The 22075-nt window shown below is 43.7% G+C and overlaps 1 protein-coding gene across 1 annotated transcript in view; it reads right to left on the bottom strand.

Annotated features, from left to right (window-relative positions):
- Nucleotides 1-22075, bottom strand: part of SLC9A4 (solute carrier family 9 member A4) — a 51893-nt gene that overhangs the window by 1811 nt on the left and 28007 nt on the right. The window contains exons 5-11 of the mRNA XM_052649388.1: nucleotides 21006-21208; nucleotides 20359-20445; nucleotides 18016-18086; nucleotides 15039-15200; nucleotides 7904-8000; nucleotides 4293-4424; nucleotides 2966-3053 (exon numbers count right to left, since the gene is read on the bottom strand). Coding sequence (XP_052505348.1) covers nucleotides 2966-3053; nucleotides 4293-4424; nucleotides 7904-8000; nucleotides 15039-15200; nucleotides 18016-18086; nucleotides 20359-20445; nucleotides 21006-21208 — 840 coding nt within the window. The remainder of the gene's footprint in view (nucleotides 1-2965; nucleotides 3054-4292; nucleotides 4425-7903; nucleotides 8001-15038; nucleotides 15201-18015; nucleotides 18087-20358; nucleotides 20446-21005; nucleotides 21209-22075) is intronic.

Below are 22075 nucleotides of genomic sequence, written 5' to 3'. Positions count from 1 at the left end.
CATGGAAAAGTAGAGCTTTATGCTTTCTTCATGTAAGTCCTATATATATTTTCCTATGACTTTGCCATTTATACTGAGAGCATATATGAAAAGTCTTTTATGGCATCTATTGAAAGGGCCGTTAGACCAATTTACCTGGTAAATAATACATATGCATTTCCAAATGTTAAACAAACCCCACCTCTGGGATAAATCCTTTTTTGTAAGGTATAGTAAGCCTTTAATATTCTGCTGTTATTTTATTTATAAGACTATTAAAGATTTGTACATTTTTTGTAGTTGAAGCTGCTACCATAGCTTGTGATATTGACATTCATCTCAAGAAATGACAAGACTGTCAGGCTGTCTATCACTCAAGAAACCTAACAGCACCGGCTGTTTATACCCAGAAGAGTTTTAAAAATTAAACTACTATATACCCTATAGCTGGTGTTATTTTGTTTTGTTTGTTTGATTTTGTGTGATAGCTCTTTTTATCATAAAATAATACTACTTACAAGAGTGTGACCTGGGAATAGATGACTAGACCAATGAAACAGAATTAAGAATCCAAAACTCTCTTTGGGCATGCTCAGTTGCTTAGTCCTATCTGAGTATTTGTGACCCACAAGCCCACCAGGCTCCTCAGTCCATGGGATTTCCCAGGCAAGAATACTGGAGTGGGTCTTCACTTCCTCCTCCAGGGGATCTTCCTAATCCAAGGATCCAAACTGCATCTCTTGCACTGGCAGGTAGATTCCCTAGCACGGTGCCATCTGGGAAGACCATGGGCTCTCATATAATTGACTGTCAGTTGGAGAAGACTCTTGAGAGTCCCTTGGACTACAAGGAGATCCAACCAGTCCATTCTGAAGGAGATCAGCCCTGGGATTTCTTTGGAGGGAATGATGCTGAAGCTGAAACTCCAGTACTTTGGCCACCTCATGCGAAGAGTTGACTCATTGGAAAAGACTCTGATGCTGGGAGGGATTGGGGGCAGGAGGAGAAGGGGACAACAGAGGATGAGATGGCTGGATGGCATCACTGACTCGATGGACGTGAGTCTGAGTGAACTCCAGGAGTTGGTGATGGACAGGGAGGCCTGGCGTGCTGCAGTTCATGGGGTCGCAAAGAGTCGGACACGACTGAGCGACTGAACTGAACTGAACTGAAGCCATTAATATGATTATTAGGTTCCTATCTATTGACATCAAAATGTTTCCACAACATAGGGCTGAGTGAACTGGACAATTTATAAAAATTCCCAAACAATGACTATACTGTGACAATGTATCATGTAGTGCTATGTGTGATTTTTTTTTAAAAAAAGCAGGTTCTGAGGACCTCTGCCCACCGCCGCCACCTCACATGCCCTTGGCCTTCGGGCCTCCACCGCCCCGGGCCCCAGCCCCGAGGAGCCAAGTAGGTCCTTCCAACGACAGGGGAAAAAATTAAAAAAAAAAAAAGCAGGTTCTGGTAGGATAGGGATCAGAATGATGTAGGTAGAATTATAGAGGATGCTTACCAAGATACTCTACAGTGAATATCTCTGGGTGTTAAGGTTTCAAGTGCTTTCAACCTTCTTTTTTTTTGCTTTTCTCTATTGGTTGATTTTGATTTTATATCAAACATGCTTTTATATCAGAAAAAGTTTCATTGTAAGGAATAATTATATTCATTCTTCAAACGTTTAATTCTCAAATCCTATGTGTTTAGTTTATTTAAATTTCCAATGTGAATTTTAGTCTTAAAAATTTTGTAATATTGAAACAGAGAACATGGCATATCATACGTCACTTTATGCTAATAGGAAATCAATTTATATACATTTAAAAATAACAGCTTTTATGAGCACAATAGGCAGTTTCAATAATTCTAAAATTCTATTTAAGTATTAGAAATTACGGGCTTTCTCGGTGGCCCAGTGGTAAAGAATCCACCCGCAATGCAAGAGGTGCACGAGATGCTGGTTCGATCCCTGGGTTGGGAAGATCCCCTGGAGGAGGTCCTGGCAACCCACTCCAGTACTCTTCCCTGGAGAATCCCATGGACAGAGGAGCCTGGTGGCCCAGAGGGTCACAAAGAGTCGGACACGACTGAGCATGCATTAGATATTAAATGGGAAACATCCAATCAGTAAATTTGGTGAAAGTATTTTAGTAAAATTTAGCCAACTTTGGAGAATTCTTCTAATTTATAAACCATAGGTGAATCCTATCACTTCAAAAAACTGCCCATTTTATGTTTCTCTAAGTCAAGGGTCAGCAATTGATGACCCCCAGGTATATCACCCTGCTGTATCTTTTGGTACGGCTCCTGAGCTAAGATTGATTGTTACATTTCTAAATGGCTGAAAAAAATTTTTAATAATATTTCTCAATAAATAAAAATTACATAAATTTCACTGTTTATCAATAAAGTTATTAATTCAATTAATAAGGCTATGTTTTTCCAGTAGTCATGTATGGATATGAGAGTTGGACCATAAAGAAGGCTGAGTGCTGGAGAATGATGCTTTGAACTGTGGTACTGGAGAAAACTCTTGAGAGTCCCTTAGACTGAAAGGAGATAAGCCAGTCAAACCTAAAGGAAATTAACTCTGAATATCCATTGGAAAGACTAATGCTGACACTGAAGCTTTGATACTTTGGCAACCTGATGAGAACAGCCAACCCATTGGAAAAGACCCTGATGCTGGGAAAGATTGAGGACAGAAGGAGAAGGGGAAGACAGAGGGTGAGATGGTTAGATAGCAGCACTGATTCAATGGACATGAGTTTGAGCAAACTCCTGGAGATGGTGAAGACAGGGAAGCCTGGGGTGCTGCAGTCCATGGGGTGGCAAAGAGTCATGACTTAGCAACTGGACAATAACAACAACTGTGTTCTCTTTTGCTTGTCATGTGTGTACTTACGTAATATTCTTGATTTTGCCTTTTGACCTACACGCCTGAAAATAAAGAGAGGCAGCCCTGTATGCAAGTTACCTGTGAATTCAGCCACCTTCATGTCTCTGCCTGCTGGCAGAGGGCTGCTATAGGGGAAGGAGAGGTAGCGGATGTTCTTGGTTCCAGCCTGAGGGCAACAGGAGAAATAAAAAGACGAGTTAGCCCCTGTAACTGAGGGCATCACATGGCAAACGAGGAGAACGATACAGAGTCACAACGGCGCAGCCTGTTTGCATCACTGTCTTTCAGTTACTTTAAGGAAAACAATGCTTCCACCTTCAATATTTCTCCCTTTCCTCTCCTGATGAAACAGACCATGATAAACCCCTCCAAGTTCCTCCAGTGGCCCACTGGGATCAGGGTAGAGATTAGGAGCTACTCCAGACTCAACGTCCATCCAGCGTCTCCTTATAAGATTGCCTGGTGTGTGCTCAGCTGTGTCCAACTCTTTGCAACTCCATGGACTATAGCCCGCCAGGCTCCTCTGTCTGTGGGATTTCTCAGGCAAGAACACTGGAGTGGGTTGCCATGCCCTCCTCCAGGGGGTCTTCTTGATCCAGAGATCGAACCCGCATCTCCTGTGTCTTTTGCATTGCAGGCAAATTCTTTACCGATGAACCACCTAGGAAGCCCAAGATATGGCCTCAAAAGGAGCAGGTGAGACGCACAGCTGGCGCCATGAAGATAAGGTCCAATCTTGGCAAGAACAGATTCCTCTCTGTACCTTCCTGGTAGAGAAGCAGGCTTCCTTGATCCTTGAGCCCCCCGTCCATGGAGGGGCCCCTGGAGTCCCGTCTCTGGCCACTCGTCTAGCCTCACAGTGCAGGGAGTATGTTCCAGTCACTGGCCCAGCCTGAGCAGGCGCAGTTTGCTGCCACGTACCCCATGGACTTCCAGGTGGCTCGTGGTAAAGAATCCACCTGTCAATGCAGGAGGCCTGGGTTTGATTTCTAAGTCAGGAATATCTCCTGGAGAAGGAAATGGTAACCCACTCCAGTATTCTTCCCTGGGAAATCCATGGACAGAGGAGCCTGGTGGGCTACAGTTCACAGGGTCGCAAAAAGTTGGACACAACTGACTGACCGAACAAAAACAACCCCGGGGACAGTTTGGGCCCCAAAGGCCCCCTAGGAACCTGATTAAAAACAGACAATGGACCGTTAGCCTCACGTTAGTGTGGGTTGGAGCTTGGGCCCCAAAAGCCATGGGCTCAGAGAAGGGGGTGTCTGCTGTCCCGTACCCTCTTTGCTTCGTCTTACTCTGGCGCCAAGGGAATGGTTGTTTGTTTAAACAGTGATAGGAGTCACCTGAGGAGGCCCCAGTCGGGGACTGGCCCAGCTCGGGGTGAGTTGGCGTCGCCCCTTACCGGCTTCCCCCAGGGCAGGCTGTGCCCTTTCTTCATGCTCTCCCTGAAGGTGTTCCGACGGCGGATCAGAATCTCCTTCGCCTGCTTCTCGCTCGTCTGGGGTTGGAGGTTGTATTTGTTGTAGGACAAGGTCTGCAGAAAGAAAGGGGCATCAAACATGTACTGACATCTCTGCATGGCTTCCAGCCTCTGGAGACCACAGGAAAGTCACGCACAAAAACTAGTAGAGAGACTCCCTGGTGGTGCAGAAGCTAAGACTCCAGGCTGCCGATGCAGGGGACCCGGGTTCCATCCCTGGTCAGGCAACCAGATATCACATGAGGCAACTAAGAGTCCACTTGCTGCAACTAAATATCTTGCAAGATGGAAGTGATGAAGATGGAAGATCCCGTGTGCCACAACTAAGATCTGGTGCATCCAAATAAATAAATATTTTTAAAAATGCTTAGTAGAAGGAGAAGGTGACACCCACGCCTTCTGAGCCTTTGCTTCAATTACAGAGATGCCATCTGCAGCTCTGGAGGAAAGGTCTGAGATCTGGGCCAGCCCACCAGGATGGAGCTGCGGTTGGAGCCCGTGCCTCTGGCTCACAGGGGCAGTGGCCCCCACTGTGCTGCCATCCTGTGACTCTCAGAGCGGTCCTCCCGGAGGTACAGATGCCCAACTGTGGATGCCACCTTTGTGACCATCCTCAGCACTGTAGGATGCTCAGTGTTGCTAATGGTCTTCCACTAGCAATGAAGCAGACAGACAGTTGTCCTGAACTGCATCCTGGAATTTTCCTTCACGAGAACAAGAGAACCGTGGTGGAGGGAGGAGTCACATGACCTATGTCAACACAAGATGATAGCCAACCAGGACCTCCTGTATAGCTCTTGGAACTCTGCTCAGTGTTCTGTAAAAAGCTAAATGGGAAAAGAATCTGAAAAAGAATGGACACATAGAGATGTGTAACTGAATCACCGTGCTGTACACCTAAAACTAACACATCATTAATCAATGACACAAATAAACAACAAATATTTTTTAAAAATAAGAAAAAAATAAAGGAGACTTTAGGGAAAAAGTGTGGCTAATTCCAACTGCAATGTACTGTATTAGCTACTTACTGATTGTGAAGACATTAATTTTGTCAAAAGAATATAAAATATCTTATTGGTAATTATTATTTTTATGACACATTGAAATATTTTTGATGTGTGCCCATGCGTGCATGCTAATTCACTTTAGTCATGTCTGACTCTTTGTGACCCCATGGACTGTAGCTTTCCAGGTTCCTCTGTTCATGTGATTCTCCAGGCAAAAACACTAGAGTGGGTCGCCATGCCCTCCTCCAGGGCGTCTTTCCAATTCAGGGATAGAACCCGTGTCTCTTATGTCTCCTGCATTGGCAGGCAGGTTCTTTTACCATTAGCTCATAACATGGGTTAAATAAAATATATTATGAAATTTTAAAAAAAAGAAGAAGATGGGATGAGACAGGAAAGACAGAAAGGGCAGGACAGGTGAGTCTCATTCTCTCATGGAACAAAAGTGGAAGCAAAAATCGTCTCCGGTAGAGCTCCTTGGTTTACCACGTATGTTCTCCCCACAGGACTCGCTATCACCTATCCGCTCATTTCGGGCAGCAAGGAAGGGAGATCCTGCAAAGCTTAGACGGGAGAAGCCTGGGGGCAGGCTGAACAGGTGCTGATAGAAGAAACATGACTCTCTAGGAACGTGATAAGAGAAGAGAGGATGCACAGGCAGCCTCGTTTACGGTGGGCTGGAGTTCCAGTATCTCTCTCATTTCCCAGTGAGTGAGTGAAAGTCGCTCAGTCGTGCCTGACTCTTTGCGACCCCATGGACTATACAGTCCATGGAATTCTCTAGGCCAGAATACTGGAATGGGTAGCCTTTCCCCTGCTTCAGCGGATCTTCCCAACCCAGGGATCAAGCCCAGGTCTCCTGCATTGCAGGCAGATTCTTTACCAGCTGAGCCACAAGAGAAGCCCAAGAATACTGGAGTGGGTAGCCTATCCCTTCTCCAGCAGATCTTCCTGACCCAGGAATCAAACTGGGCTCTCCTTCATTGCAGGCGGATTCTTTACCAACTGAGGACTTTCCCTAACCTCACTCTCCACCTCCATGGGGAGAGTCTCAGTACCAGGCACCCTTGGGGCTGTGACCCCTTTGCAGGCTGGTGTTCTTTCAATCAGGAAGTTCTTACCTACTTATCTAAGGCAGAAAGTGATAGTCTTGCTGAAATGGTTTCACTTGGAAAGATTTGAAAGCTGCTGGGTTTACTTGACGCGTGTTATTTGCTGCTGACCTGTGTTCCTCCAGCAGGTGCAGGGCCTTTTGCTGACACATTCCCCTTGATCACTGACCTTCTCAAAACAGCAGCCAGAAAACATTCACCTACCCCAGATCATGTAATTCTGAAGTCATGGAAAGAGCTGTGGCTAGGCAGTTGGAAGACCTGGGTTCTTAACTCAAATTTGTTTTGTGACCTTAAAGAAGTGAGAGAACTCTCCTAGGGCTTTCCACGTGGCTCAGTGGTAAAGAACCCACCAGCCAGTGCAGAAGACTCGGGTTTGAGCCCTGGGTTGGGAAGACCCCCTGGAGAGGAAAATGGCAACCCACTCCAGTATTCTTGCCTGGAAAATCCCATGGACAGAGGAGCCTGGTAGGCTAGAGTCCATGGGGTCACAAAGAGTCAGACATGATGATAACAGAAACAAAAACCAAAACAACTCTTCTGACCTCAGCATCTTCTACTTAAAAATGAGGAACTGTGACTAAATGATTTTGGGGGAATCCCATGACATAGTCACAAAACCAAGGCCTTAGCAGTAAACTCACTTATAACCCTACTCAACAATTGGGATGTTCCACTGAATCCTCAACCTTAAATAGCTCCTAATTAGAAGACATTAGTATAAATGTCATTTGATTAAGTCAAAATTTCAAAAGAACTCACCTGAATAGCCTCTACACCTTTTCTAAAACTGATAAATAGTATGCTTGATAGGTCTCTTCATTGTGGGGGGGGGGGGGGGAATATATATATATATATGTATATTGGCCAAGTGGCATGTGGATCTTAGTTCCCAGACCAGATATTGAACCCATGCCTTAGAAACTTGGTGTCTTAACCACTGCGAGGGACGTCCCTGACATGTCTCCCTTTTTTTCCCTCAGGCTTTCAGCACTGTGGTTTTGAAATTCTAATCTAAACCATTCCAGTTTTCTAAGCTCTATTACAACCAATCATGCTGAGACAGCTCCATCACCACTGGCATCCTGGGGCCATATTTCTTCCCTGGTGGACAAGCTTCATCATCGGTCTGTCTCTAAACAGGGAGGGAGCCCTGCTGATCCTGGAAAGTCAGGTCTGCAGGTTGGGGCAGCCTGACCCCTAAGGCCAGCAACTGGATCTGCATTTCTCTTTCTACCATGGGGGCCAATTTTGCTGCAGAAACATAACAATTAACTTTCTGTTTTCCAAACTAAGCAGAGAGAAGTTGCTCAGCAGGAAGGCTGCTTTGGGAGAGGGTTACCTGAACAAGAACTGATATCTGGAGGACCGGTTCCTAGAACAGCAGTAGGGACAAGTCTTATATACACACCCTTTGTCGAACTTGGTACATGTTGCGTGTCAGAATGTCCCTCATGGACTCCACGTCTTCAGGGGAAAGTCTTTTGGTTTCTTTTGTCCTCTGGGCCCTGGAGACATCATTGGAGGGAAGGTAAGCATTATTCTTTCATCTTGGCAAGACAACCACAAAACTATCAATTTACTTTTAGGAGTTCCAATACCCAGAACCCCTGTTTTTCCATAAACTTTCCTATTGTTTTAGGAAATTCGTAGAAAATATTGGCACATGTGTCTTGACTTGCATTTTGAACACATGGTTTCTTTGTCTATAACTTTTATGTGAGAATTATTCTAACTCATATATATATATAACTTTTAAAATTTAATAGGTTTGTTTTTATTTCAATGTACATTAGGAAAAATTACTACCAGCATATCAAACCACTTATTTACATTAACAATATAAATTTCCTATTTTAAAATCTTACAAAATATTTTTGCCCATAAAAAATTTCTACTATATGTAAGGTATAAAGAATAATATAATAATAAAGCATGCGCACATCTACCATACAGCATAGAAACAGAACATTATGAGTAATTAGTTTTTCCTCCTTTTTGTCTCTCCCTGAACATTTCAGAAGTTTAATCAAGTCTGAGAATTTTGTAGTTGTCCCTCCATTTCTAATGTATTTTTAAAAAGTGGTGACAAACCAGTTATTTTTTCCTCCATATCCATTATGAACAGATATGTTTATTAAAAAAATAAAAATCAATGATTAGAAAATACATTCTTAGAAAGGATACCACAAAATGTAAATCAAATCATTCACTGTTAGAGTCAGCACAAATAAGCTTATTCCTTGAAGGCTCACAGATAACGCCAGGTAGTCACATTTGGAATAGCACTAATTAATGCTTCCCAGGTAGCTCAGTGGTAAAGACTCTGCCGGCCAGTGCGGAAGACGCAGGTTCGAACACTGGGTTGGGAAGATCCTCTAGAGAAGGGAATGGCAACCCACTCCAGTATTCTTGCCTGGGTAATTCCATGAAAAAAGGAGCCTGACAGGCCCCAGGTTGCAAGGAGTTGGACGTGACTTAGCAACTAAACAACAACAGCCTATCCAGTATTAAAACTTTGAGTACATTTATCTTGGAATTCTCTCTTTAGGGATTTTATCTCAGGTTAAAGAATAATGGGAAGAAACTAAAATCATATTTTACAAAGAGAGTTAAACTATCTCCACCTCCACCAGGAAAACCAGCCCAGCTTGGAGACACTGGACCCTCTGAGATTCTAGAAGCAGTTGACTTCTGGCCTCCATGACCATGAGCACCTCCACCCCCCAACCCCTCCTGAAAGGGCTCAAAAGCCAAGTCAGGGCCAGGTTAGCCAACAATGCACAATTGTCCTCAGAGGTTCTCAGTCATGACATCGCTATGTGCAGAATTCTCATGTGACATACATATTCAATTTCAATCACTTGGGTCTAGTGGTTGTAATTCCTAAAAACTTACTGTATGAATAATATATGCTCACTGTAGAACATATGAACAAAAAAAAGAGAGAACTAAGGAAAATTAATCCTATCTTATAATACTGTCACCTCCCCTGACATCTTGGTATAAACCCTTAAGGAGTTGTGATTTTTTTCTCTTTTCTAGGTGCAGTTTTTTGAAATGCACACGTGTGCTAATTTACTATTTTCCACGTGTGCGTGCATGCTCAGTTGTGTCCAACTCTCTGAGGCGTCATAGACTGCAGCCCGCCAGGCTCCTCTGTCCATGGGATTTCCCAGGCAAGAATATTGGAGTGGGTTGTCATTTCCTTCTCCAGGGGATCTTCTCAACTCAGGAATCAAACCTGCACCCCTTCCATGGGCAGGTGGATTCTTTATTACATGCTTCTAAAGGTCTTAGGATAATTGATCGTAAAGATGAGTAGTTACTGCTTTCAATACAGGCCACTTTTTAAGTTCTTTCCCCCCGCCCCAAACAGTAGTGTCATTGCCAATAAACAGCAAAGACATTTTGTAAGTAATGTACAACCGGTAAAAGGGTTTCAAGCATTTGAATCCTGAAAAATCACAGGACGCCAGCATTTACTTAGCAATGCCATCTGCCAACGGACTAATACCCTTTCTAGTGAAATCAGTTTCTATATCTCAGAGCTGAAAATATCAACAGTATTGATATTGTTACCACCCTCAGTGATTTAAACAATATTATCAAGCTATTTCAACCTAACTATTTAAATGTCCTTCAAACAAAATTCATTCTGATGTAGATACACCCACGTGTTCCCACAATCTGCATCTGCACACATTCCTTTATTATGGTGGGAGGAATCTATTGCTAAACAGAAACTACAGCTAATCAAACAGTTCCACTTCCTGTGTTCCTAATAAACTGACCAAAGAGGGAGAAACCACGGGTAAAGGAAATGATAACGTTAAACCTGAGATAGGAGATCTAACTGGCATTCTCCCCCGTTTATAATTAGCCATTTTGGGAAGGATCAGATTGAGTTAAAGCCCATTTGGGTTGCTGGTTGGGTATATAATGCAGGGGTCCCAGAGGCACTGCCTCATATTAATCCACACTGAGAAGCTGTAGCTATAAAATTATAAGGAAGAATTACTGACCCAACCAAGGTGATGCATGCATTTTCCTACCTGCTACTTCATTAGCAAAATCACCCCTGAAATGATCATATCACAAGCACAGAAAAGATAAAAAGCCATAGAAAAACTGAATGTTAGTAATCTCTAAGTCAAAAAAGTAAAATTATAAACTAAAAGACTCTTGGCACTGGAAGAAGACATAAAGGAAGTCTTGATCACCTTAAAGAAAACGTCACTGGTAATTTCATGGCCATTAAGATCAAACTGGGAAAACAGGGACGTAAATGTATTTGAATAAAAGGTTCAGATTTCTCTTAATCTTTTGGAAAAAAAACAAAAACAAAAACAACCCAGAGGCTCTAATAATGTAAAAAGAATTTTCAGGACTTCCCTGGTGGTTCAGTGGTTAAGAATCTGCCTGCTAATGCAGGGGACATGGGTTTGATCCCTAGTCCTGGAAGATCTCACAGGCCATGGAGCAACTAAGTCCAGGCACCACAAGTACTGAAGCCTGCATGCACTTGAGCCAGTGCTCCACAAGAGAAGCCGGTGCAGTGAGAAGCCTCACCCCTGGAGAGTAGCCCCTGATCTCCACAGCTAGAGAAAAGCCCACACACAGCAAGGAAGACCCAGAGTGGTCAAAAATAACAATAAATACATACATACATTTATTTTTAAAAAGAGGTCTCAATTCTAAACACAGCAATGTAGGTATGAAATCTAGTAGATGTCATATTCATGCCATAATTTGAAGTCCCAAAAGATCAAATATATCTGGATTTATCTGGAAGAATCCATGCTCCTTTAGTAGCTTTATACATGAAATCCAGGAAAATGTATGTTGACCAAAGGACATGCCCACTGAGTAAACAATGGTACCAACAGCTCTTCTCTGTGTGTGGCTGCCTTGTGTCTTCTTAGAAAGGCCACCATAGTGACCATCACTGAGGATGAATGAGGACTGCAGAATCATGGCCCCGGCTCCCCACAAGACAATACTCCATCACAGAAGTGAGCACAGCGTGAGAATCTTCATTCTAGAATCCAATGAAGATTCTAGAATCTTCATTCTAGACTCTAGAATGACTCTAGAATGTCTTTGGTGTCTGCATGCATGACTGTAAACCCACACCTGGCAATATGTGATCAACTGAAAAATTCTTAAATTATAATCAACCAATATGTGCTATATATATATATATATATATATATATATATATATATATATGACCTTATAAGTATTTGGGAGTTTTTAAAGACAATATTCGGAAGTCATATAGCTGTAGTGTGTTATGCCTATGTGTTTATTATAAATATTTTAATATCTCTTTGTGTGCTGAGTTGTTTCAGTAGTATCTGAGCCCGCCAGGCTCCTCTGTCCATGGGATTCTCCAGGCAAGAATACTACAGTGGGTTCCCATGCCCTCCTCCAGGGCATCTTCCTGACCCAGGGATCGAACTGGAATCTCTCACGTCTCTTGCACTGGCAAGCAGATTCTTTACCACTAGCGCTTTAATAGCAACCAAATATTTTTTAATCAGCTTGAGCCTCCACCCACTGATGTTTCTGAAGACCTTACTGCTCATGGGTAAAGCAAGGTGCCTCATATTTAGAATAATAATCCAAATACATACTTATCTACGCCATAGAGTTGTTTTGAGAGTCAAATAAAATAATGCATGTAAAAGTAATGGAATTCTCTAGAATCAGCAAGGCAATGGCACCCCACTCCAGCACTCTTGCCTGGAAAATCCCATGAACAGAGGAGCCTGGTGGGCCGCAGTCCATGGGGTTGCTAAGAGTCAGACACGACTGAGCGACTTCCCTTTCACTTTTCACTTTCATGCATTGGAGAAGGAAATGGCAACCCATTCCAGTGTTCTTGCCTGGAGAATCCCAGGGATGGGGGAACCTGGTGGGCTGCCATCTATGGGGCCACACAGAGTTGGACACGACTGAAGCAACTTAGCAGCAGCAGCATCGTCTACAGTGTGCCATAGACAACTTCTGGGGGTAGTGTTCTCCTGAAGGTCACCGAGTTTAGGAATCTTAACCTTTTGGAGAACAATTGCTTCAACTTCTAAAGAAAAAAAATATGTGTGCGTCTTGTTGTTATGCTCTCATAGAGAATCACAAAAAGCGAGCTGAGTACACACTTCTTTTTCCTATTATTGTATGAAGGTTTGTTTTTTAAGAAATTAGCTGCTTTGATCTTAGAAGAGGAATTCCTCTTTGCTTGATGTCCTCCAGATTTCTGATGAGATCAAATGAAGGCAATTTAAATACTAGACTTGTAGTAAATATCGATTTTAAAAAACCTCTCCCACCTCGGTTAACTAACTAGTTTGGGCTACAGAAGGGGGTATCTCTAAGCTATAAGGCTCTCTTGCTAATCTTGAATGTCAGAAAAATGACTGACTCAATCCAAACACAGCCTCCAAATGAAACTGGATTAAAATTTGCCTTGAGGTCACCTGCTTATGACCAATACAAAATAATACCGAGATCCAAAATATATTTTAGCACACAAGAGATTGGTCTCATTTGAGATAAGCACCCCTAACCCAGACAAGTCCTCACATCACTAGTGAGTAGATGTTTGAGGATGTTCCTCGTGGTCTAAGCTGCCTGCATCTCTCCTGTTGAGCATTAACAGTGAAAAAGTGAAAAAGTGAGAGTGTTAGTCACTCAGCTGTGTCCAACTGTTTGCGACCCCTTGGACTATAGCCCACCAGACTCCTCTGTCCATGGGGATTCTCCAGGCAAGAATACTGGAATGGGTAGCCAGCCATTCCCTTCTCCAAGGGATCCTCCTGATCCAGGGATCAAACTTGGGTCTCCTGCATTGCAGGCAGATTCTTTACTGTCTAAGCCACGAGGGAAACCTTGGGTAAGGGGATGCCCAAAAGTTCAGGAATTAAGTGAAGTAGGATTTGAGTGCAATGCTGTAGAAAATAAAAGTAAGTGCAAAATTATCAATGATGAATGAAATATTAATAGCAACATTTTAAACAAAGACAAGATCAATACCCCCCACTTTTCTTCCTGTCTCAGGGTCTCCTATGGCTCATCACGTCACTGCCAATTAATGTATGTCAACATCTTCTCATTTTAGGACTGGAAGTTTCCTTAAAGCTATGTAAAACCAACCAACCAACCAACCAACCACAAAAACAGTCTCACCAAGAAATAAGGCAGAGAGCTTTCTGTTTATACCGAGACGCCCTCAGGGATGCGCTCCTTTGGATCTTTTTCCCAGACTGGGATTTTTCCCACTTAAGAAAGGTGATGGTTTTTCTGATTCATTAGCAAGTAAGGGTGAGAAATAACACTCAGGCACTGAGGGCAAGTTGATTGCTGTCTATTCTTATCTCTTGTCTGTTTGGTTTTCAAACATGAGGAGGTTAGGAGAAGGTGGGTACTCCTGATCTTCTCAAGATGCCAGAGTGGAGAGGCTGGAGTCACTTATGCCAAATATACATCGTGACTACTTTCCCCAATTTGTACACTGTTTCTTGGAGGAAAACTGGGCATCCTTGGTGGGGGGTGGAATAATTCTCATGACACTGAAGGGGTTCTTATTAAATTCAGACCAATGTCAGTGTGCTCAGTCATGCCCCGCTTTTTTCAACTTCATGGACTGTAGCCCGCCAGGCTCCTCTGTCCATGGGATTTCCCAGGCAAGAATACTGGAGTGGGTCTCCATTGCCTTCTCCAGGGTATCTTCCTGACACAGATATTGAACCCATGTCTCCTGCATCAGCAGGCAGATTCTTTACCACTGCACCACCTGGGAAGCCTCCATCAGGCCTAAAATGTCTACCAGCTCTTGGGACTATAGCTTTCCAGGTGCTCTGGCTGAAGCACCAGGGATCCTCTTATAATGATGGCGTATGTGCCAGACTTACCCCTCCCTACACTGTCTCTTTACCAACTCCCTAAGGTCCCCTGGCCCCTCTGTGCTCCTGCTCACAGCTGGTCTCACATAGACTCAAGTCATCTCCCAACTTCCCACAGATCTTTGCCTGAGACACAATTACAAACGCAGCCTTCTCTTTAAATATCCCACCAATCACCACAGCTCCTGCTCCTAACCCCTCGTCCCCCAATCCCAGTTAGCATCCTAGGATGCAGGCCTGGTCTTCCATTGCAGACCGGAAGAGACGACTCACGGGAGAAGAGAACGGAAGCCTAGCAGAGGCGCATCAGCAGGGCTTAAAGGGTAGACATGTCTACCCAGGAGGAGAAAGACTTCTAAATATGCTAAAAATATTCTATAAACTCACTCGCCCCTCCCTCCCAAAGAAAGATGTCAAAAAATTCTCCTTTTTGTTGCTAGAAAGTACTTTTCAGAAATTAGGTGTAATCGATGGAGCATGGACCAAGCTACAAGGTGCCAAGATGTAGATGTTACTCATCTCATTTTTACTTTGTTACATCTCTGCCTCTTCACTCCCAGGATCACCTTTAAATAGAACAATGAGCTACTGCTCTCTGTAATTCTGACGCTGAAAGTCCAGCTCAAGGGCAATGTCACTTACTGATGGGGGGTGGAAAAGGCTGTAGAACTTAGAACCCCCGACTCCACCATCTCAATCGCTTGTTTCATTTCCAGCTTCTTGTACAAAGAAACAAGGCTCGATTTTGGCAGATTCTTTCGGATGAGGATTTTCCGTAAATATTTATGATCGAACTTCTTAAACCTAAAAATGCAAACCAATATTTCAGAAATCTTCTGGCCCTGTACATGTTATGTAAGTATATATACTTTTCTTGAAACAAAATACCACTTAACTGTATTATTCTCAAAAACGCCAGGACAGTGCCTGGAGTTCATAGACGCTGAACACTTTTTTTTAAAAAACATAGAATTCATACATTTCTTTTAAATAAAGAAAGAATGGCCAGATGGCCTGAATACATTGAAAATCAACCTAACAAAAGGAGGGACAAGCTATAATCAGGGCAAAAAGTAGGCATTAAATGGGAAGCAGGAGAAACCAGTTCAGTTCCCATTGTGGGAGAAGAAAGGAGGGGTTGATCGGGGCTTTTGTTGGTCCATCCTAGTAACTGGTAACAGTGGCAGCTGCACTTACAGCGATGCTGGCCTATTCAACCAGAACCCATAAGTTTAAACAGCCTGGTAGTTACAGTAGTTATGCTGCAGATATTTTGGATCCTGCCAATTAGGTGGGGGCTGGTGGGAGAGCCCACGTAGACTCTGAATGATGGAGCATCTGAATAAGCCAGACACTGATGGCCGCTGACCATTGTCTCAAAGCTCGGGCTGCCCCGTTAGACTGAGCCACTCAGGGAACGTGGCGCCTTCAGTGTCAGCCATTTCTTTGGAGGAGGAATTTTCAATTCCTCCAGCCATCTTCCATTCAAAGAGTAATGTGTCTGCTGCTTTATTTCCTGGGTTGCTGGAATGTCATCTGGTGATTGGTCTCCTGATCTGTGGGGTGAATGGACTCTTAATCAGCCAAAGTTCCTCTGGGTTGAGCAGGCTCTGACTCATGGGCTCTGTGATCTGTGTTTGGTTCATACCAGGCTCCCTCTGGCTCCAACAGGGTCATCCCTCAGCCCTCTTCATGAGAAGCAATGGTTTCTGTTTATTCCTCGATCTATTGCCATTGGCCCCTCAACTATCAGAACTTGTCTGAGTTCCTCAAGCTGGGCTCACCTTGACCTTGTACTGGTCAAGACCAGTGGCTGCCATTGCCCTTGTGCTACCAGCCACTGGCTCCTCCTAGTGGATGGCTTGGTGGCCACTTCCTATAAACCCTGCACGTCCTGCTTCCCTTCTAGCCTTTCTCATGACTTCTTCCCAGGCTCCTCTGTTCTTCCTCTCCCTTTCCTGCCTCAGAGGAAAGGAAAAAGGAAAAAACGGAAAGCTTCTCCAAGTCCTGTCCTCAGGGAGCTTCCCCTCTTCCCAGGATCCCAGTCATCTCTGCCACACCCACATCTTTGGGTACCAAACACTGACAACTCACAATCTCTATCACCAGTCACGATTTCCTCCTGAACTCGAAACTCAGTTCCAAAAGGCGTTGAGTGAGTATGAGACACTTAAGCAGAATCTGCTATTAACTCTAAACGTTCTTCTACAGTCTATAAACTTAACCGTGACATTGCTACCTCCCTCTGCTCGCTATCTGAAGATCAGATGGTCATTCTCATTTTCCCTTGCTTCATCTTCCTTTTCTGATGTCATAGCCAGCATGTCTCCCCTAGAAGTATTTCAATATCCCTTCTGCTAATTCTTGACCTTCACTAGTCTGGAAGCTCTGTGGCTCATTGAAAACAAGACACCTAAACGCACATCCAGGTTCCACTGCATGGCAGGTTAATTGACTTCTCAGAGTTGGTTTGCTCATCTTTAAAATGAGAATAAGAACACAGGACAGTTAAGGAGATCATGTGGTGTGAGAGATAATTCCTCCCTTTGTTTTTATTGGAGTATAATTGCTTTAAAATATCGGGTTAATAAACTCACGATTTATATAGTAAAATATATCCCCTCCCTTTTGAGCCTCCCTCCCACCCCTGCATCCCACCCTCTAGGTCATCACAGAGCACCAAGCCAAGCCCTCTGTTCTATACAGCAGCTTCCCACTAGCTATCTGTTTTACACATGGTAGTGAATGTATGCCAATGCTATGTGTCTCCCCATTTAATTTTTCTCTTTCTAATCCAGCTTCCACGTCGTTGTGTAGTTTGCTTTCCGAAGTTCAAGTATGGCTACACTCCTATTTAATAGCCTTTTGATATGAGTCTTAAAGGTCAAATTGAACTTTATAGTATCAATGGCTGTACAGAGACGCTGGCCTCTGCACTGTAAAAGTGCGTCCTTGTCTTTCCAATCTTTCACCTTGTCTCATCTTTCTGACCATATCCAAACCAGGACATGCTCTCCCTTGCCTCTGCATATGGAAATGCACTGCTATTGCTGACGCTTGGCAGGCTTGCGTTCTCTGCATACTCTGCCTCACTTATTTTCCAAACCCACTTCTGCATTATTATATACTTTATGCATTTGTCTCTGTTCTAACATGCCCCACGCATGCTCAGTCACTCAGTCTTGTCCAGCTCTTTGTACACCATGGACAGTAGCCCACCAGGCTCCTCTGTCCATGGGATTCTCCAGGCAAGAATACTGGAGTGGGTTGACATTTCCTTCTCCAGGGGGATCTTCCTGAGCCAGGGATCGAACCCACATCTCCGGCACTGGCAGGTGGATTCTTTATTGCTGAGCCACCTGGGAAGCAGGTTGTACTAGTCCTCTCCAAAGCACTCAGTCCCAAGTTCACTGTCGCCCCCCCCCCCCCGCCCCCCCGCCCCGGGAGTCCATTTCCCGGGACTTCTTCCTGCTTTCTACGTGGCATGACTCCCGGCCCCTTTGTCTTCCTGGCCCCCTTCCTCAGGGTTCTCTCGAATTTCATGCTCAGCTCCCAGGGGAAGCTTCCGCGGTCCCCACGTCACATCTACCCCTCCCTGGGGCTGAAAGCGGCCTCTTACTTGTCTCTCACTTGGTAGTGGCTCCACTGCCCACACACATCTTCAACTCCAGCTTTCAGGTGGTCCATCAGCTGACAACAAACACAGAAAAATGATTGCTAGTGAAGCATTAACCCTACAAGACACACAAGGAAAGTTAACACGCTGTGAAAAACAAAGGAGGCTTTAGTTTCCCAGCTCATATCTTCTTTTCTATCACTCTGTTTATAGAACTGAAGCTTACAATGCCTTTCCCAGTAATGCCACCAAGTGTCATAATTCAAAGGCTCTGTAGATAAGCTCTTCAATAAAGCACATAACTTCCAAGGAAAACAAGGTACTTGCTTTGCTATGAATACTATCTTTCTAGAATGATCAAGGATGATTCTCATTACTGAAATGACATGGATATAAAGCCTAATAACTAATTATCGCTCTAATTTCATTGCAAAAAGAAAAGAAAATGCCAGTCCCTTTTTATACAGTTTCTAAAAATATAGTTTTATGGATATTCTATTAAGGAAATGGCAGCCTACTCCAGTATTCTTGCCTGGGAAATCCCATAGGCAGAGGAGCCTGGTGGGCTACAGTCCACGGGTTTGCAAAAGGAACCAGACGTGACAAAGCAACAAAATTATAACAATAAAATTATATCTGTTTTTATCTGATCTTTTTGTCTCAGTATTTACATTTCACCACCCACGCCAGTTATACTCCATTTGCCTTATCCAAATTGTTTATAAGAATTTAGGGAAAAACACAATCTCTTTATAATTTATTAATTTACAAATAATCTAAGTTTGTAATCAGTGAAGTTTATCATGGCTTCTAAATTCTGGGGAGAAAGTAGATGAACATACTCAATTAATTCTGAAACAATTATGCACTTTCTACCAATAATTATATCTTTTGTGATAAAAAGAGATAAATACAAAAGGGGTGAAATATCCAGGCTCTATTATTTTAGGTATACTACCTAATTTCTTAATGTAATGAGTAGAGGGGATAAAGACAGAGACAAAAATCTTCAATCAGGTTAAACCACAATATTTTTTAAGCTCTGTGTATTTCTTATTTATTGCTGGCTGTGCTGGGTTTTTGTTGCTGCTGGGTCTTTTCTCCGCCTGGGCCAGTTGGGGGCCCCTCTTTCTAGAAGCAGTGTGTGCTCTTCTCACGGTGGTGCTCCTCTTGCTGCAGAGCACGGGCTCCAGGGCACGCAGGCTCTAGTAGTTACGGCTCCCAGCTCTAGGGCACAGGCCCAGTACTTGCAGGGCACAGGCTGCTCTGAGGCCGGTGGGGTCTTCCAGGACCGCAGATGGAATCTGTGTCTCCCGCACTGGCAGGCAGACTCTTTACCGCTGAACCACCAGGGAAGCCCAAAGCACTTGGGCTGTATTCCACTGTGTTTGGAGGAATACTTCTTTTAAAACGCTCACTCCCTACCCCCAGCTGTTAAATACTTCCAAATGGGCTTGGAAATTTTTTCGATTGGATTTCCTGGAATTAAAATTATTTTATTTCCATGGATGACTTTGGCCATGAAATTCTGCACCGACTTTGACTTCATCAGTTTTTTCAGCATCAGAGGTAAGGACTCTCAGACATGAAAGAAAACTACACATTATGTGGGTCAATGGTCTTGAAGCCTGTGGCTGGAAGCCTGAGTCTCCTGGACAGCGCCTGTGCCAAGTGTCCCCAGTTACTGTTTGTACTTCACCTGTGTCCGTGCCGTACAAGAAAGCATTGTCTGGATGCTCTTCATTAGGAGCTGAAGCTTCTCACAGTACATCTTCTGTGCATTCGTTCCCATGTCTAATCCCCAGAGCCATTTGTTGTTGTTTAGTCATGCAGTTGTGTCCGACTCTTTGCAACCCCATGGACTGCAGCATGTCAGGCTCCTCTGTCCATGGGATTCTCCAGGCTAGAATACTGGAGTGGGTTGCCATGCCCTTCTCCAGGGGACCTTCCCGGCCCAGAGATCAAACCTGGTGTCCTGCATTGCAGGCAGATTCTTTACCATCTGAGCCACAAAGAAAGCCCATAATGGCCTCTATGGAAAAAAAAAAATCTAGGAAAAAAACAGACCCTTTCCTAGAACCTTCAGAAAGAAAGTCAGTCCTGCAAGATCTTGATTTCATCCCAGTGAGACTCACTGTGAACTTCTGACCTCCAGAACCATAAGATAATAACTGTAAGATTCAAGCAACTGAGTCTGTGATAATTTCCTATAGTAACACTGCTGGTGGAGCTGGAGAGGAACGAGACCATGTCTACTGACATGTCCACACCTCTAAGTCAAGTCCCATAGGCGACCAAGAGGGCACATCTTACTAATTTATTAATCATGACCAAGAGATAACTTACACGAGTATGGAGTTCTTCGTTGATGGATTCTTTTTTATTGGTCTTTCTAACATCCAGATACCTGACCAGAGGGCCAACTGTGATTCCCTAAGTTGTAAACAACAAAAGAAAGGGTTTTGTTGTAGCAAAGATTGTCACTGTAGAGACCACAAGTCTATTAGCAGAACTATGGGGACTCTCAATTTTTATGTCTTTGTTTTGTACTAGTTTCTCCTGAACAAATGCTCCAGTGTTTACTTTAGTTCTCGTTCAATGTTTTTAAATTCTGCAATAAAAACAGGTATTATATTTTAAACCAAGGACCTAGCTTCATTCTTTAAACTCCCATCAGTTTGCTAAGCACTAATTCCAGTTAAAATAAAAACTATTTAGTACCAACTGGAATCTTATTTTCAGTAATACACATTAGAGGTGCTATCATTCTCCTGTACCTAAGAACATTTTGATTTTATTATTCAAAAGTCATCAAAATTTAGAGTTTACGGCATGACCCAAAACATGATCTAGACATATTTGGGAATTTAGTTTCAGTATGGAACACATATCTGAAAATCAGATAACAGTATCCTTGTCTTGGTATTTTATTAATTTAACACACAATCCTGAGAGGAATAGACTTATTTCAAATAGGAAAGAAATCTACCAACCTGAATAAATACGGTAAAATATATAACGACCAGAGTAGCGGTGACAAACAGTTTCTTCCTAGGAAAAAGAGACAGAGGAAGCAAAAACGCAAGGGAAAAACTCCCAGCTCCTCGGACACCGCTGTAGAAAATCACGCACTGGTCCTTGACGGAGAAGGGGAAAGTCCGAAACTGGTTACTGACATAGAAGAGGACAAACACGCCTAGAAGGGGGAGAACATGTATTAGAGGAGAGGGCCATGAATGAGCAGACACAGTGCTAGTGAATACAGGTCGTGCCATGTGCCCCCAAGCAAGGCAACTGGATCCCATCACACCTACGACTGTCCGCGCCCAACAGATCAGCTCACAAAGCTTCTCACTTCCTGGCTAGTTGTGGCACAGCAGTGCTTCAAGGCAGAAGCCTTGTTCCCGACAGGGATGCTCTGGTACGTTCCCGACAGGAATGCTCACAAGTGTGTGTGTTTCCGTGTGTGTGTGTGTTTGGGATTTCCCAGGTGGCTCAGCCTGCAATGCAGGAGACGAGGGCTCGATCCCTGGCTTGGGAAGATCCAGGAGAAGGACATGGTAGCCCACTTCTGTATTCTTACCAGGACAATACCATGGACAGAGAAGCCAGGCGGGCTGCGGTCCATGGGGTCACATAGAGTTGGACACGACTCAGTGACCGAGCATGTCTGCGTATTTAGAGGAATACATCTTGATTCTTTTGCTATAAGAAATGGCATCTATTTTCTAATCTATTTTCATAAACTTTGCTCTGCCTTTCAAACTTAAGAAAAGCAATGGTATTACTTGGAGGGTACAAGCCTTTCTATCAACTCCTACTCTCACTGAGTCAGCAGAGGAGGTGTGTGACTTTGAAGGTGAGAGGGGCCCTCTCAGTGCCTGGGGGGTTGCTTGTGTGGGTGGTTTGGTTCTTCTTGAAACTCAATGCAAACAAGAAAGGAAGTTGGCAAGGGGTCACCAGGGGGCTTCTTACTGTCAGTAAGTGGAAACGGAGGGTGGGAGAGCTTATTGGAAACAGGTGTTGTCTATCACATCTTTCTCCTCTCCCAGTGGCCCACACG

Source organism: Budorcas taxicolor, chromosome 11, assembly GCF_023091745.1.
Source record: "Budorcas taxicolor isolate Tak-1 chromosome 11, Takin1.1, whole genome shotgun sequence".
NCBI lineage: Eukaryota > Metazoa > Chordata > Mammalia > Artiodactyla > Bovidae > Budorcas > Budorcas taxicolor.
The sequence above is the reverse complement of the archived record's forward strand: the minus strand, read 5'-3'. Positions and strand labels throughout refer to the sequence as shown.